This window comes from Dreissena polymorpha, chromosome 1, assembly GCF_020536995.1.
Source record: "Dreissena polymorpha isolate Duluth1 chromosome 1, UMN_Dpol_1.0, whole genome shotgun sequence".
In the NCBI taxonomy this organism is placed as follows: domain Eukaryota; kingdom Metazoa; phylum Mollusca; class Bivalvia; order Myida; family Dreissenidae; genus Dreissena; species Dreissena polymorpha.
Genome location: NC_068355.1, coordinates 679533 through 698374, shown reverse-complemented (window position 1 = coordinate 698374; position 18842 = coordinate 679533). Strand labels below are relative to the sequence as shown.

The 18842-nt window shown below is 35.0% G+C and overlaps 1 protein-coding gene across 1 annotated transcript in view; it reads left to right on the top strand.

The window, feature by feature from the left end:
• Positions 1-17466, top strand: part of LOC127868275 (stabilin-2-like) — a 114933-nt gene extending 97467 nt beyond the window's left edge. Inside the window, exons 24-39 of the mRNA XM_052409908.1 lie at positions 347-502; positions 1618-1781; positions 2517-2634; positions 3194-3289; positions 3745-3846; positions 6266-6358; positions 7162-7290; positions 8738-8869; positions 9680-9859; positions 10328-10370; positions 11972-12124; positions 12633-12814; positions 13101-13220; positions 15678-15938; positions 16382-16642; positions 17096-17466. Of these exons, the coding sequence (XP_052265868.1) occupies positions 347-502; positions 1618-1781; positions 2517-2634; positions 3194-3289; positions 3745-3846; positions 6266-6358; positions 7162-7290; positions 8738-8869; positions 9680-9859; positions 10328-10370; positions 11972-12124; positions 12633-12814; positions 13101-13220; positions 15678-15938; positions 16382-16642; positions 17096-17224 (2319 nt within the window). The 3' untranslated portion in view covers positions 17225-17466. The remainder of the gene's footprint in view (positions 1-346; positions 503-1617; positions 1782-2516; positions 2635-3193; positions 3290-3744; positions 3847-6265; positions 6359-7161; positions 7291-8737; positions 8870-9679; positions 9860-10327; positions 10371-11971; positions 12125-12632; positions 12815-13100; positions 13221-15677; positions 15939-16381; positions 16643-17095) is intronic.
• The last annotated feature ends 1376 nt before the right edge of the window (positions 17467-18842 follow it).

The following is an 18842-nucleotide window of genomic DNA, read 5'->3' as shown; positions in this document are numbered from 1 at the left end:
TGATGCGCATGCAGTTACTTCATAAACTATTAATCCTAATTCTACTTATGGGAGCATGTATCAATCTATTAAATATTTACAAATGCAAATGCATGTGTTTATAGATTACAAAACTAAACTCTTCTTCAATCGACTTTGACATTTGCCCCCCGATCACTGGGACAGTCTGAGATACTGAGCCATCACATCATTGAAAAATGTATTTCTCAATTCAGGTGCTCATCTATCTGTGTTATGTAAACGATAAAATATTTGTTAAATGATCAAAGTGTGTACTAAGTGTGAAAATACAGCATGAATATAGCATAATAACTCATAGAAAGCTGAAATGGATTTAATATTTCAGGCATTGTGTAAGCATGTAGACCGCTCAAGGCCTGTTGTCAACTGTACCTGCCCCATTGAAAAGGGTCTGAGTGGAAGTGGCTTCAGTTGCTATGGAAACCTGCTTGTGGAGTTGGGCAATATGAATGACACCAAACTGTTGTACAAGTTTTTAATGGTAAATGCATAAAACCTTTCCCACTCAGAAGAACAGTTAATACCGCAAATGCAAACAGCATAAAACCAGAACAGCCTGCGAGTAACTCTCAGTGTGTTTATGTTGTATGCTGCTTGCTGCTCATCAGTATCTTATAGTTGAAAGGGAAGCCTTGAGAACTTGGATCTAGTAAGAAAAGTCTCACATTTAATTGTATTTTCTAAGGGACTTCAAATGGTCCAAGTGTTATCTGAGTGAAAAAGGGTTAAGTGGCATGAACTGTCGAGTATGTTTCCATTTTTGTTTTTAAATAAATATATTGTATACTACTGATACTTTATCATAACATATACATGTACATGAACATCATTCAGTCATAAATGAGGTAATTTTTTGTGACCACCAATGCATTTGATCTGCATTTGGTCTGCAGGATGGATCAATATTCACAAACACTTCAAGTCGGAAAACACATTAAAACCCCACTTAAAGTCGGAAAACACATTAAAACCCCACTTAAAGCCATTCCCCATTAAGTGTATTTTATATACCAGTTTTTAAGTTCCAGCACAAATGTATGCTGTGAGGACATGCACTTTTGCTAAAAAAGTACAAATTAATGTACAATTATCTTGTAATATTTTTCGTAAAAAAAATAATTTTAGTCATCTTTATAAACTAAAAAGTAAAAAAACCTGCTAAAGAACAACACAAAAATACTGCATATGTGACATCATTTGTTCAGATTTCATGTAACAAATCATTGAATTTTAGAATAAAGACTCACATTATTATTGTTCATCATCCTTTATTCAAATCGTTTGTTGTTCTTATGGTTGGCTATTAAAACAATGCTAAAGAAAACCAATTTATTGTTTAAAGTTTGATTATCAATGATAAATCAATAGTTGATAAAGAATGGTTGCCATGGCGTAGTGTCCGCCAAGTTATTTTGAGGTCATAGGTTCAATCCCCACATTTGTTAGTTCTCCCACAAAAGAGACCTAGTACTGGTTCAACCCAGGAAATGGTCTCAAGAGCAGTTTAATAAGCCTTAGGCTTTTGATGCAAGCTAGCTAAAATAAATTAGCTTTAACTAATGATAAACCAATATAAATTGTAAAACCACTTTCCAGGAATCCCCTGTTGTTGACCAGAAAGCGCTTCTACAGGACAACTACACATTATTTGTGATCAATGACACAGGCTTCCAGAGTTTCCTGAATGGCTTAAAGCTTGATGCATATGACAAGCAGCCTACCTGGTGGAGAAGTAAGGCCAATATGCTGACACTGATCAAGTAAGTGGACCTAGAGTAATAAACCAGTGTATTTGAGCCTAGCTCTAGGAATATAGGGTTTAAAATTCATGTGCGTAAAGTGTCATCCCAGATAAGCCTGTGCAGTTCACACAGGCTAAACAGGGAAGACACTATGCTTTTATTGTATTTTTGGTTGAAAAGGAAGTCCCTTCTTGGCTTAAATCAAGTTTAAGTGATTAATATAAGTGTCGTTCCTGATTAGCCTGTGCAATCTTACTTATATACATAAAGCCTAGTATTCCCAAATTGAGGCATTTGGCTTAGTTTTTTAAATGTTGTACTTTAAAGAGCTTGTAGTGTCATGCATAAAGACAGTTGTTCAAAACATTAGTACACAAAATATTTAGGTCAATTGTTCATTTTTTGTATAAACGGGGTAAATTACCTAAAATTTCAGTTGCATAATTCAAGTCGCATGCCATGTACATTGAGAATAACATTTTATATCGGTTTATACCTTTACTTAATTGTAGAACCTTAAATGCCTGTTCATAAAGTACCTTCCCAGATTAGCCTGTGTAATTAGCACAGGCTAATTAGAGACAATACTTTCTGCCAAGACTGGATTTTCTTTAAGAAAAGCCTACTGTTAAGCGTTCTTGATATGCTGTGTGGACTGAATAGGCTAATCTGTGACGACACATCAGGCACAAGACTTAACCCCCATTTTTCCAGAGCCAGGTTCATAAGTAAAATTCCCTGTCTTTTCCTTAGCTACCATACCATACAAGGCACTCATCGTTTGGAAGAGTTGATTCTAAGGTCAAAGATTGCCAAGATTGATACGATGGCAGACGGTTACTCGCTGTACCTCACACACGGGGAAGATGGGGTAATATTTCAACAGATATAATGGAACTTTTTTAACATAGATGCATATTTGCCCATTGTTTTACTCTGAAAGATTCCAACAACTATAATACAAAGTTCAATTTCTGTAAAAATTAATATTTAAACATAAGAAAAGAAGCAAAAATGACCCACTGTTGTTTGAATCCACACCTTGGGATAATAAGGCTAACACGTTACCCATTATTAGGTGCAAACCTATCATAATTTAATTTGTTTTATGATCTTGATTATTCAATAACAAATATTATTCTTGCTAAGTTTGTTGTCTGTCTGTATAATTATTTAAGTCCCTTCAAAATACAGTTCTACAAGTTTTGGAATCCTTGACAACATGTTTTGACGTATTCAAATTGTCATATGAATATAGGATTAATAAAACATAAGAAACATAATCAGGAGAGAAATTCATGATACCATCTTGTTATTTGGGCAATACCATAAGCATTACAATAAATGAAACCAATCAAATGATTCAGAATTTATATGTGGTATATGTTAATACTTCCCACATAGGGCTGTTATAAGGCTTTCTCATTCAGGTTGTCAAGGTGATGCCTAAGAAAACTGGAACAGTTGCCTCAGTTACACGCTCCAACATCATAGCAACAAATGGCTACATCAACATCATTGACAAGGTATCATTACAAAAATACAATCAACAACCATGGTTCCTTAAGACTGTTTCTCCTATTAGATAACAATTTTGCAATGGACCAAAATATATGTTTGCCCAAATCAGACATTCCATCTCTTCAAACCCTTAAACAGATGTTGGCATAAAGTTACACAATGCCTTTTTTATATTGCAATGCTTCCTAGAGTCAAGCCTTTATGAGACTCCATCTGGAAAATTGGGGTTAATTCATGTGTGTAAAGTTTCATCACAGATGAGCCTGTGCAGTCTACACAGGCTAATCAGAAACAACACTTTCCTATACTATATTTTTTATAGAACAAATGCCTTTAAAGAAAAAAAAGGGGAGTGTCTTTCCTAATTAGCCTGTGCAGTCCTCAGGTTTGGATGACACTACGCTCATGCATTTAGCCCAGTATTCCCAGAACAAGGCTCATATGTGTCACTGTTTGCCAGGTGTTGGAGCCGTATGTGCCGATGGACCCTGTTGACTACCCGTCTCTCAGTGTGTTCCTGGAGAAAAATCCACAGTACAGCATGTTTGCTGACTGGCTCAAGGTAACCATAGACCTCTGCTGAGCTAGTTGCAGTCAGAACCAGCCCATTCTAAACCAGCCCTTATATTGCAAAACAGGCCAACTCTTTGACACACACAGACTGGCCCTTATCTTGACATATTAAACTTAAAACAGGTTTCACAGCAGTGGGCTAAATAATCCCTTTGTCTGTCTATCCTTAGAGTGTCTGTCCAAAACACTGTCATGTCAAGTACCCTTGGACAGATTTTTATGAAATTTGCCTCAAATGTTAGTTTCATTGACAAAGTTAAAAGGCAGAAGTTTTATGGATCTATATTGGTGCCCCGTCCATTTGTCCTATATGCTTTGAATGGGTCTGATGAAAAATGGGTTATGGTGTATATATAAAGAACATTGATACAAACTACAGAAGTATCAAGTCAGTCTTGTAAGCTCAAGTCCAAGGTATTATTTGCAGGTCATTAGTTTGGGCCTCCATTTTTGTGTCCGTTCCATATCTCTTTTATACTTTGAAGAATTTTCTTTATTTTAAACATATTTATTTCAAACAATTTGACATTTTTATGTCCCCCACTATAGTAGTGGGGGACATATTGTTTTTGCCCTGTCTGTCTGTTGGTCTGTTGGTCCGTTGGTCTGTTGGTCTGTTTGAGCCAACTTTAACATTTTGCAATGACTTTTGCTATATTGAAGATAGCAACTTCATATTTGGCATGCATATGTATTTTATGAAGCTGCACATTTTGAGTGGTGAAAGGTCAAGGTCATCCTTCAAGGTCAGAGGTCAAATATATGTGGCCAAAATCGCTCATTTTATGAATACTTTTGCAATATTGAAGATAGCAACTTGATATTTGGCATGCATGTGTATCTCATGGAGCTGCACATTTTTTTTACCTAAAATATGATACAACAATGCACATATTTTCATGTTCAAAAAGGATAAGAACGAAAGACAAGTCCTAATGGTTCTTCTTCCTTGTTATATAAAGAGTTGCATGTTTTTGGGCAAACAATTTTCTTTGAAAATGTTATTTAGAAGAGGTCCAGTTGATGAGTCAATCATGCGGACTCAAACAGCAGGTCACCATCTGAAGGTCAATGGAATCATGGCTGGGGTTATAGCTGTCTCTTGGACTGACTTTTGATTGTTTTTTCAAAACATTCGACTGACAAAAAATGTATATAATATACTATTAAAGTTGAAGAATAGGTAAACTTGCTGTCTTGTAACAGCTCTTGTGTTTTTATGTCCCCCACCACTATAGTTTTTGCCCTGTCTGTTGGTTGGTCTGTTGGTTTGCGCTAACTTTAACATTTTGCAATAACTTTTGCTATATTGAAGATAGCAACTTCATATTTGGCATGCATGTGTATCTCATGGAGCTGCACATTTTGAGTGGTAAAAGGTCAAGGTCATCCTTCAAGGTCAAAGGTCAAAAAAACTAAATCAAAGCGGCGCAGAAGGGGACATAGTGTTTCTGACAAACACATTTCTTGTTTAAACATTCATTTTAACTTTGCCCATGTGTAGCCATTCTAACAGTTTTGCTTAAAAGTGTTGGAGGAAATGAAATGTTGATATTTAAATATTCAGTATACTAACTGGTTAGGACGTGCTCTGTATAATATCCCCATGATATAATGAAGTCTGAATTGAAAAATCCTTGTCATTTGTTAGAAATGTATTGGTCCAAAGCTACTTGCCTGTCAGAATTTAAACACAGACCAAGTCTATGCATCAACCCTTTCCCACTAAGAAGCAAAGTGAAACTTGTTGTAAGAAACCAGCATAGAATGGTCTTAAAACTAAACTGTCTTTCTAATTGACTTCAAGTGGATGAAATTGCGAAATTGGGCAGTAAAGGATTAAATCTCTCTGTTACTTGTCTTTCTCTGAGTGATGTTTATGCTGTTGTTTTATGCTATTTCAAGAGTTTAATCAAATTGGTTGATGCTATTTCAAGAGTACAATGTCATAAGTTGATGCTATTTCAGGAGAACAATCTCATTGGTTGATGCTCTTTCAGATCAATCTCATTGGTTGATGCTATTTCAGTTGTTCAACCTTATTGGTTGATGCTTTTTGAGGAGAACAATCTCATTGGTGGATGCTATTTCAGGAGTATAATCTCATTGGTTGATGCTATTTAAGGATCTCAATCTCATTGGTTGATGCTTTTTAGGACACTCTTATTTGTTGATGCTATTTAAGAAGTACAATCTGATTGGTTGATGCTTTTTTAGGAGTGCAATTTCGTTGGTTGATGCTATTTCATGAGTACAATCTCATTGGTTGATGCTAATTTAGGAGGACATTGTCATTGGTTGATGCTTTTTCAGGAGAACAATTTACCTGGTTGATGCTTTTCTAGGAGTACAATCTCATTAGTTGATGCTTTTTAGGAGTACACTCTCATGGGTTGATTCTATTTCAGGAGTACAATCTCATTGCCACCATAGAGAATTTGGATTCATACACACTGTTTATACCAACAAATGAGGCTGCAGGCAATCTGAACAGAACTGTGGTATGTACTGCTGCTTTGCTGTTTGACGTCAGGTTACTTTTTATGCCCCCCTTCGAAGAAGAGAGGGTATATTGTTTTGCACATATCGGTAGGTCGGTCCGTCCGTCCACCAGATGGTTTCCGGATGATAATTCAAGAACGCTTAGGCCTAGGATCATGAAACTTCATAGGTACATTGCTCATGACTGGGAGATGACCCCTATTGATTTTGAGGTCACTAGGTCAAAGGTCAAGGTCACAGTGACTCGAAAAAGTAAAACGGTTTCCGGATGATAACTCAAGAACGCTTACGCCTAGGATCATGAAACTTCATAGGTACATTGATCATGACTCGCAAATGACCCCTATTGATTTTCAGGTCACTAGTTTATATCTGTTTGTCAATAACTTCTCCTTTAAATTTAATCATATAGGCATAATGTTGCAAGTGGGATCCATTTGCATATGTCCCAGATATTGTTGGGTTAAAGGTTTTAAATATTTTAATCAGTTTCTTTTCTCTAGTTCGACACAATAAATACTGAATATGTTTGTGAATAAAGTACCTTGACCAAGTTCAATTAATAAATCAAAGCCCCAGAAATTAAGATGTGATTGCAATGGAATGATCCAAAACTGGATTTTTTTTTACAAACCTTTATATTTTAAAGACATTTGGCACCTTAAGGGTGGCATAAAAAGCTTGTTTTTATTTGTAAAACCATTCAAATTCACTATTATGTAATATTAATTTGACTATTATTATACTCTTAGCTATGCCTAGATTATAATGAAGTAATTTAAAAATGAAGTTATTTTTGTAGACCCGAGATTTCCTCACTGCGTTCATTCACACGGAAATAAAGCTGATGCTAGATTATGGAGAGGGAGATGTGCTCATTACAAGCTTTGATGGCAAAACACACAGACTGGAATTTTCTGAAAAAAGATTGGTAATTAATGGATTTTCTGTTATTCATTTAATTGTATACAGTATTGGAGGAAGATCAGTTTATGCTGTATTAATAATAACATCATGCCAATTTACGAAAACATGTGTAACACCCAACAGTTATTTGTTTAGATGTTAATTAGATGCATTGTATTGTTCAGGGACATATACTTTAAAAGGATCGGCATATGTTAACATTTGAGTTATTTTATCAAACAAAAGTTTGTCATCTATAGTAGAAAAATGTATGACTTGCGCACTGGGAAAATGGCTTTATGCAGGTGTGAAAAATGTCATCCCAGGTTAGCCTGTGCAGTCCCCCAGGCTACTCACGGAAGACACTTTCCGGAGTTTCTGCGTAGACTGGAATTTTTATGTCCCCCACTATAGTAGTGGGGGACATATTGTTTTTGCATTGTCTGTTGGTCTGTCTGTTGGTCTGTCTGTTTGCGCCAACTTTAACATTTTGCAATAACTTTTGCTATATTGAAGATAGCAACTTCATATTTGGCATGCATGTGTATCTCATGAAGCTGCACATTTTGAGTGGTGAAAGGTCAAGGTCATCCTTCAAGGTCAGAGGTCAAATATATGTGGCCAAAATCGCTCATTTTATGAAGACTTTTGCAATATTGAAGATAGCAACTTGATATTTGGCATGCATGTGTATCGCATGGAGCTGCACATTTTGAGTGGTGAAAGGTCAAGGTCAAGGTCATCCTTCAAGGTCAGAGGTCAAATATATGTGGCCCAAATCGCTTATTTTATAAATACTTTTGCAATATTGAAGATAGCAACTTGATATTTGGTATGCATGTGCATCTCATGGAGCTGCACATTTTGAGTGGTGAAAGGTCAAGGTCAAGGTCATCCTCCAAGGTCAGAGGTCAAATATATGTGGCCCAAATCGCTTATTTTATGAATACTTTTGCAATATTGAAGATAGCAACTTGATATTTGGCATGCATGTGTATCTCATGGAGCTGCACATTTTGAGTGGTGAAAGGTCAAGGTCATCCTTCACAATGTCAAGGTAATCCTACAAGGTCAAACATCATATAGGGGACATTGTGTTTCACAAACACATCTTGTTGAGAAGAGACTCCCACAAAGCACAAAATTCCATAAAAGCTGAAAGTGTCATTCTTGATTAACTTGTGTGGTCTGCACATGCTAATCTTGGAGAACACTTTTTGCACATGCATTAAGCCAAGTTTTCCCAGAAATAGCTCATATGTACATGTATGTTTAATTGAAAGTAATGGTCCCAAATATAGTTTGTGCTGTGCTTTTCTCCTTTCCTAAGGGTGTATGTCAATGAATTAAAGTGAATTGATTAGATTAAGTAACATGGTACTATATTAAACTTTGTGAATAATGAAGCAATTTGTTGCTAATGTGTATAGTTTGATATATCATATTTGATGTCTTGTATCTTGACACTGAAGGACCTGTATGTTAATGGACTCCGCATCACACGCATGGACATGTTCACGTATGCAGGACTGGTTAATGAGATAGATGGACTTTTTCACCCAATCTTCAACAATTGCGACAATAAGATTGTGGACACGCAGTTGGTAGGTGCAAATTGCCCATTTTATATTAACCTATGATAAAAAGAGTTCAATTTTAGCTTTTCTTTATCAGTGTGCACTTGATATTTATACTTTTGTATAGTTCATAACATTTCTTTTTTTAATCATGGTTATTAGTTCTTAACATTTATTGTTGTAATCTTGTGTATGAAATAAGTTATTATTTTTAAAAAATGTGTATATGGCTGATAAATATTACTATTATGAAAGTAATTACATTTTTTTTGCATAAAAATTGCAGTTACTTTTATGAGCAAAGTTGTTGTCCTAACTTATTCATGCAATTCCAATCATGGTAAATGTCGAATGGTCCTCTGTAGTTAACATTCCACTAAATCATTTTGTATTCCTGTGTGGAAAAGTAGTTCTTATTTCTAAAGAGTTTATTTTCTCGTCTAGTTTAAAAGCTGCTTTGAAATTGTTTTTTCCTGTATCATATATGTTTTTGCAGCATTTGGTGCATTTTATTGGCTACTATGTTAACAGAATGAACAATTGGGTGTGTTTATTGATGTGGTGGGCTTTTGTTGAAATCTCAATGCCAAAGCAATGTTTCCCAAGGTAGCTGGAATTTGTACACATTTTACTTTCTCAGAAGTTGTGAAAAGGTTTCTGTTTTATTGCAATTATTAGAAGAGAACAGATCCATCTTTAAAAGTATACCAGGCCTGCAAAGTTTGATGTATAGGAAAGGCAAGAAACATGCCCTGAAATTTAGCAGTTTTATAATGAGACCATATGGGCATTGGAATTAGTGTAATCTTTATAAACCATACACTTCTCACCTTTCAGGGCCTGTGTACGGCATGTATGGGCCCTGTGTACCAGTGTCAGAGTGGGTACCGACCCCCTGTGAACCAGGGACCCCTACAGACCCTCCCCTGCCTCTACAAGGAGCTCAGAGATGGGGGCTCCAGGCCAAACTTAGAGGAGTTGCAGGGATGTCAGGGGGTCTGTGTCAAAGAATATGTGGTGAGCGTCTGCTGTCAAATCTGTAATATGAGTCTAGCTCTGTGAAAACGGGGCTTAACCGATGTGGGTAATGTATGTCTAGTAACGTTCAGATTGGGAATCATGAAAATACACTTGTGATTGGAAACAAATTGAATGCCCATTGTATATTTTGTAAATGAATACCTGACTTAATTATTAATTTGATTAGATTTGCTATTTTAATGGATGCTGCTTAACCTATGACTACTCTAAAAGTAAAACCCTCTAAGTTACCTGGGCCTTTTCTATGAAAACATAAGGTGAACTGTTTTTACAGTGCAGACCTGGTCCTGATTTCAAGATTTTACGTTCTGAAGACCCTTATATGTATATACTGAAATAAGCTGATTTCATATTTAGGCATGGACGAATTTAAGGACTTATAAGAGTCTTAGCCTTGTTTCTCTTGTTAGTTATTGTACATAATAATTGTTATAACATCTTCAGGAGAAGGGGTGTTGCCAGGGTTACTATGGCAATCAGTGTTTGGGTAATATTTTGCTATAATTTCCCAAATAAAACCCTATATTTCTTCCTGTATAGTGCAGAACTTTTTTCCATTTCTTATTTCATTAAAACCATCTGCATGTGTTTTCGACAACCAACCTTTAAATTTTATATCTATATTGATAAATGAATTTGAATCATTTACAAATTGATTCTTATATAAAAAATAGTGATAAGAAATAAATTGCCATTACCAAAATGCCTTGCATTTTAAGTGTCATTTCTATATTACCATAGAACCATTTTTATCCTGAAATATATCCTAGGCAGCAAGTATTTTATTAATGTTAGACCAAATTATAATTGTTTTACTGCAAAGTAAAAAGTGCTTGCTTTAAAAACTACTTTTTAAAACTACATTTGTGACAGTGTTATTGACTGAAACATTTTCAAGTTAAAAGTTTGATGGAGAATTATAATCTATTGTTTTCTATGTTTACACTAAAAATGTTGCGATATATAAAATGTGTATAAATGGATTGTAAACTCAATTTAGAAAAAAAATCCTTGTATGTGTCAAACTTTTGTTCAAAAGCCTGTTTCCATAAATACAGAATTTCTTGCTCTCAAAATTTGTCAACTGAGATATTTACCAACAAATACACGTTTTCTATTTGATTTTCAGTTCCCATTGACATAATCTTAAAGATTAGGCAACTTGAAGATTAAGTATGTTTGAGGTTTGGGGCAGGCAAACTATTAGGCAAGCACTATATACTGCCAATTAGTTTAAATTATTTATTTTAGCTCCATTGCATTGAAAGTCTAACTCTATCACAACTGCAACCTTAAATAAACTTTAGGTAGATCTTGTATGCTTTGTACAATGAGACCAGTTCTGTGAAAGCTGAGCTAAATGCATGTGCGTTAAAGCCACACACCTTGAAATGAAATACATGGCATAGCAAATTTAGGTATAAATAAGAAACATATTTTATCTATGCCAAGTAGGATATATCTGGTGGTTACACGGTAGAAATCCGTTTCTTTTGCGCTTTAAAACTTATAAAATAATCGCGTTTGTCGAAATGGACGTATACGTCTAGAAATCCAACTTTCGGTTTTAAATGCGGTACCGTTTGAAAAATAATAAATAACATGCTACCTAAGCTATAGATTTAATTTTATCTATCTCACTTAGAATATATCTGGTGGTTACAAGGTTGAAATCCGTCTTTTTTGCGCTTAAAACTTAAAAATAATCGCGTTTGTCGAAAAGGACGTATAAGTATACAAATCCTACTTTCGGTTTTAAAATTTAAAACAATAATAAATTACTTGCTAACAAGGTTATAGATTTAATGAAAATTTTGCACACTTTCAATTGCATCTATAAGTATTGATTAACATGTACTTCATTTCAAGGTGTGTGGCTTTAAGTGTTGTCCCAGATTAGCCTGTGCAGTCCGCACAGACTAATCAGGGCCGACATTTTCTGTTTGTGTGGAATTTATCCTTTAAAGGAAATCTTTTCTAGACAAAAGTTTACTTAAGGTGTAAAGTGTCTTCTGAGATTGGGATGATTCTTTACGCACAAGTATGAAGCCCAGTTTTCACATAGAAGCTCAAATGTTTCCTACCCAGACTGTCCTGGAGGTCCTGAGACACCTTGTCAAGGTCACGGGGTATGTAGTGATGGTAGCCGCGGTAACGGAACCTGTCAGTGTGAGGCCAAGTTCATTGGAACAGATTGCAGTTCCTGCATAGAGGGATGGGCTGGCAAGAACTGTGACATAGGTATGAATGTCGATTGGTTGAATAGTTTGGTAAATCTATGATTAATGCACATATGTTAAGTGTTGTCTCCGATTAGCCTGTGCAGTCTGCAAAGGCTCATCTGGGAATGCACTTTACACACTTGCATTAAGCCCAGTTTTCACAGAACATGTATGGATATAATTAATCATCATCAGTCAATTGTGCTGCCTTAATAAAAAGGTTCATGGCTCATTCAACTAGAAAGTATTTCATGTATGATCTTCAGTCACATAGGTATTACTTAGAACTCTTCTATTTGTAAGGAGACACACTTTTCCAAAAAAAACAACAAATTAACTAATAGCTTTGATTTTTATAAAATCAACCTCAGCATAACCATAGTTAATATTTAAACTATCCTGTCTGTTGAGCAATGTTTTCATTTGTAAAAATACAGTGTTTTGTTTTAATACCCAAAATGGGCTTAATATTAGCTGATGTAAATAAGCATTTTAAGTTGAAGTAAATTGTTATTTTCTTCATTCAGACAAATCAAGCTGTGAGTATAAGAACGGGGGCTGTGACATGAATGCTGTCTGCTCAAGGGGTCAGGACGGGGTCATTTCCTGCGTGTGTGATGCGGGATTTGAAGGGGACGGCTACATCTGTAGTGGGCCCTGTGAGAGGGGCAATGGGGGCTGCCATAACAATGCTTCCTGTAGTTACTATGTATGTTAAAGCTATTATGATCAAGTTTGTTTTTATGGTACATGAGAGTTTATTCTTATTTTCATTATTCAATGTATTTTATGTATTAGAGAAATCATTTGACCATGTCTTTTATTATAAGGAAAGACACACATTTATTACTTGAAAATAGGTACTAAAATATTGTTATGTCTTGATTGTGTTCACATGCATTTTGTGAGTTTCTTGCACTTAAGTATTCATGAACTAATGACAAGTTGTCTGTTTGCAAATGTTTGTACTCTGTTATTGTTATGATCTATTTCAGGTGTCCTCTGGTATCTCCTGCTCCTGCTTGAATGGTATGGTAGGGGATGGTAAAAAGTACTGCAATGGAGACCTGCTGCCCACCTTGAGAAACCTGAAGGGGGCAACAGTGTTCTATCAGGTCAGTGTGTATTTGAACCAGTGTTCTATCAGGTCAGTGTGTATTTGAACCAGTGTTCTATCAGGTCAGTGTGTATTTGAACCAGTGTTCTATCAGGTCAGTGTGTATTTGAACCAGTGTTCTATCAGGTCAGTGTGTATTTGAACCAGTGTTCTATCAGGTCAGTGTGTATTTGAACCAGTGTTCTATCAGGTCAGTGTGTATTTGAACCAGTGTTCTATCAGGTCAGTGTGTATTTGAACCAGTGTTCTATCAGGTCAGTGTGTATTTGAACCAGTGTTCTTTCAAGTATGTGAGACTGTTTTGTGTGTTTGCCCTTGTCTTCTATTATGTTAGAGAATCTGTACTTTATATTGGCATCAGTGTTTTATCAAGAAGGAAAGTTTGTGTTTGTATCAAAACTCATTTTTTTTCTGTTAAATAAGTATCTTGTTTTGGCACCAGTTTAAATTGAATCTGTATTTTTGGTTTTGTATCAAGATCCATTTGGTAGGTGATTCTGTTTTTTGTATCAGCACCAGTGTAAAATCATTGAAGTTAGTCTGTATATTGTTTTGAAATTCATGATCTACCGGTTAAGTGACTCTGTATAGTGCATTTGTATGAGCCTGCTATGAAATAATAAAAAGAAAAAGAACTTTTTATTCAAATTAGATATAACACATATCTACAATGCGTTAGGTCAAAAAGACCCATAAGCATTATTATAATCGTATCAACATAGTCAATGTCGTCAAAACGTAACATACACAATGAATATTATTTAATAGAACGATGTTCTTAATTACTATGTAAAACAATAAAACTAAATTTAAATAATTTTATGCATATGGGTTAGTGACTACTTTCGAACTTGATAATATCTAAGTTGGTCGAACTGACTACAAGATGCTCTGGTCTTATGTAATCTTTAAAAACACAAGCTAACATAATAATTTATCACACGCATATAAACAAAGTCAATGTCGTCAAAACGTAACATACACAATGCATATAAAATCAATAGTTTTTAATACTTGGCGATAATAGTATAATGTGCATTATATTCACCTTAAACAACTGCCTTTGATCATGTTATTATCCCCCGCCATAGGCGGAGGGATATTGTTTTGGCATTGTCCATCTGTCCTTCCGTCCAGAGCCATATCTTGAAAGTGCTTTGGCAGATTTCACTGAAACTTGGTATAAGTATATATATGGATAAGAGGATGATGCACGCCAAATGGCATTGTACACCATCTGTTAATAACGGAGTTATGGCCCTTTGTATCTTAAAAAAATGCTTTTTAATATAGCACTTTTGTGTCTGGAGCCATATCTTGGAAGTGCTTTGGCGGATTTCATTAAAACTTGGTATGAGTATATATATATATATGGATAAGAGGATGATGCACGCCAAAGGGCATTGTACACCATCTGTTAATAACGGAGTTATTGCCCTTTGTATCTTGAAAAAATGCTTTTTAATATATCACTTTTGTGTCTGGAGCCATATCTTGGAAGTGCTTTGGCGGATTTTATTGAAACTTGGTATGAGTATATATATATATATATATATATATTGATAAGAGGATGATGCACGCCAAATGACATTGTACACCATCTGTTGATAATGGAGTTATGGCCCTTTGTATCTTGAAAAATGCTTTTTAATATAAGCTTATAGCTTTATCTCCATTAACACATGAGCCATAGTCATGAAACTTGCCATAGTTGTTCTCAATCATCTGGGGTTGCTTCACATTCAACACTCATAATTGTAGGGGGTAAGGTCAAGGTCATACATTGAGGTCAAAGGTCACAAATTTGATGAATTATTCATTATTTATTCATTCCTTTACTATGCATCAAGGGATTCTGTAACAACATTTATTTGGCAGTGGATATCAATTCAACGAATTTGCTTGTTCATTAAACTTTCTTCTCATTTCAAAAGCTCTATAAACAAAAACAGCCAGATTTTTTATTACTTTAACATTTTTGGATGTCATTAAATCAATAGTTTTAAACATGCTTGGGTGGCGATGATAGTATAATTGAATGTTTCTACGCCTAAATAATATTAAATCAGATAGATTTGTGGTGCTCTATCATTTAAGCAAGTCATCATAAATTATTGGTATGCATTATTTTCTAAAGGGACGGATACTGTTTTTTTTTTGTTTGGCTTCATGAACTGCTTCATTCACTTTGAATCACTAAGGTAATATGATATTTTAAACAGGCAAATGAAGTTGTAACAAGAAGCAGTATCCATATAACATGAACATCTTCTTAAATCAATATTCTTGTGTATTTAACAGCATGGATAAGTCTTTAATTGAGTAGATATATGTCATGTTAAGTTCAATCTCCATAAAAAAAAATTTGTAATAAAAATCAAACAAAGCATTTAGTTATTATAATATTTTATAAATCAAAGCCATGCTGTCAACACAAGATATATGGGTGTTTCAGAGCCTGCAGAGTCTTTCTGATGGAAGCCTCACAACAGCCCTCCTTACACCAAGAAACTTAACTGTAGAGCGTAACTGGACCCTTTTTATCCCCAACGATGCTGGGTTGAAAGGTCAACAGCTTAATGAAAAATCTCTCATGGAACATATTGTCCTGGCTCCAAAAAAGGTTTTGTTAAACAGTGTGGACTTTGGAAACAAAACGGTCACTACTCTGGCAAATAGCTCTGTTGTGATTTCGTACAGTCCATTAACACACACTGTAAGTATTAACAAGACTATGTCTGATATGTGAAGCATTTTGTGCAAGTTAAGAAAACAGTCAATAAGCGTTCCGCAAAATCTTGCAAATATAAATAAGTGGTCACAATGATCTGATCAAATGTATTATTATATCATGCAGCAAATGTCCAAACTGGTTTAAAAGAGAACAATGCAAATTCTGTATATATGTGATATTAAAAAAAACGCAAATTTAATCATAAAAATAGCACAGGATGGGTTTGGTCTTTTTGCGGAAAATCATAGAACGGTCTTTTGTTAGAGGAATTATTTTAATAAGTTGAAACAGTTTAAATTTTGACGCACATTGTGTTCGCAAAATCAGTTTTCACTTTTGCATTGAGATTGGCAAATGTTCAATGTTCTGGTATACTTATATATATATATATATATATATATATATATATAGCTATTATGTTCCAGTTCTATGTCAACAATAGCAAAGTCCTCGAGGGAAACATTCCATTCGTAGATGGGGTCGTCCACCTCATCTCTGACCCTTTGACATTGACCTCAATAGAACCTAGACCTCAATCAGCTCATGGCATTTCAAGCGGGGCAGTGATTGGCATTGTTGTTTCTGTCTTTGTCATATCTACACTTGCAGTTGTTGTGGTCATTGCGTACAACAGGTCTAGAGAGGGCTACTGGAAAGTGCTTCAGGAATGGTTAGAAAGGCGTAAGGTAATAAACCATTTATATTTATTGTGTCAGCATATTAGTTTTTATTGTTTTTAAAACTGAATCAAAAAGTTTTTACCCAAATTTCATGTTTGTGAGAATTTATTTAAAAGTTAACAAAGCGGCTGGATCAACTCATGAATTGGTGAATAATATCACTGAAATATTCTTATATAGCCTTTTCTTATGCCCTCTGTCTAAAGCCAATAGTTTTCTCACAGTCTTAAGCAAAGGTTGTTACCACGTCTTTGCTTCTATTATCTAGAACAAGTTCAAGTGCCACACAAACTTCAGTTATGGACACAATTTATTTAGAACATTGGCCTTTGTTTGCAGATTAAGTTATTTCCAGCAGTTTTCCTCTGCTAGTCTCCTAACTAAAGTGAATAAGATTGATATTAACCTAGATGATAGCATAACTTTTCATATATCAAGGCTTGTTTAATGCTTCTGCAGGACTCTGACAGCCAGGATAACTCTCCATTACACGTGGGTGATGTTGATGAAGGCAATCAGATCGGTTGCCCTTTCACAGGAAATACTGACTTTGGAAACCCTCTGTTTGAAGAGATTCCAGAGGACTAAACACACCTTCATCCTTCATAGCATGTGTATTTTTGTTATGAAACCAGCAGACTTTAATAGTTGTATTCATTTTAAGTAGATTTATAACCGGGTAGTCTTAAAATATACATGTATTTGTAAACGGAATTATCGAGTGGAAGACTTAGACATATGTTTGAATGTCAGTGTGTTTGATTGCTTTTTATTTGAAATATAATTCTTCATAGGATTTTTTTTCTGGAAATAAATCAATTTTGTATGAGTATGAGGTTATTGTTGTCTTTTATGATTTGGGCAATATTTTTTTCTTTATAACAGTCATGATGATTATTAGAGATACAGTGATGAAAGTAAACTTTAGAACAACACATCATGATCAACCACTTGAAAACCATTGTTAAGATTGGGCACGATAGACATGCATGCCTAGATGGTAGAATGATCCCTAAAGAAATGCAGTGGACATTGAAATGAAGCGTGGATATTCTTCGTGTTTCCACCACTTGGCATCTGCAACCATTTAGTCCCTGATTTGTGGGACGACACTAGGCACATGCATTAAGACCCATTTTCTCAGAGCAAGGCCCATTTTTACTTCAAATGCGAAGCATGCAAATCTTCAGTGAGTCTTTGCAGCAGTATTGTTTACAATACAACAATATTTTAAGTGTAAGTTCTCTCTTCGTGTGTTTTAGATTTTAATAAAAATACTTATAATACACTTGTTAACACATAAGTTAACAGGGTATGTTTTCACATAGAATTTATGCTATAAAATTAATCACACATTCACCAAAGTTTGTAAAACAAACCCCATATAAAAGTTGTTGGATATTAATTTTACATTATTCACCCTAAAATATTTAATTAATATAACTTAATATATACTAAATATATCATAATACTGTAATTTACAACAAGAGCGTTTATTGGAAAGCCTGTTGGCAAAATTCGTTTAAGGAGTCTAATACAATTTTAATTGCATTACAATGCCACATATAAAGAGTATGGATATTTCAATGTGCAGTATTTATTTTCGTGCCCCAAAGGTCCATCGTCAGTCCTCCTATACATGATTCTTTCCTGCTCCTATTCACAGCATAACGAGTACAATAATTATAGCTTCCTTATAAGTTGCTTACTTTTTGATGTCATTTGTATACCCCCACAAACGAAGTTAGGGGTTATATAGGAGTAAGCTTGTCGGTAGGTCAGTCCGTTTTAAGTGTCCGCTCTCTAATTCAAGTTGTTTTCATCCGATCGTCACCGAACTCAGGCAGATGTTGTATCTAGATGATGTTTAGGTTAAGTTCGAATATGGGTCATGCCGGGTCAAAAACTAGGTCACGAGGTCACTTGGTGTTCACTCTCTTATTCAAGTAGTTTTAATAAGAGCTTCACCAAACTTGGTCAAAAGTTGTATCTAGATGATGTGTAGGTCAAGTTTGAACATGGGCCATTCCAGGTCAAAAACTAGGCCACGGGGTCACTTAGTGCGTTTTAAACATTGAGCATGGTGCCCGCTGTTTTTTTGTGAAAACAACATGCAAAATATTTTGTGTCAATGCGGCATGTGGGGGTATTTGTCACGTCTGTGACAAAGCTCTAGTTTGTTCTTGGGCAGAGCATAACTCATTAA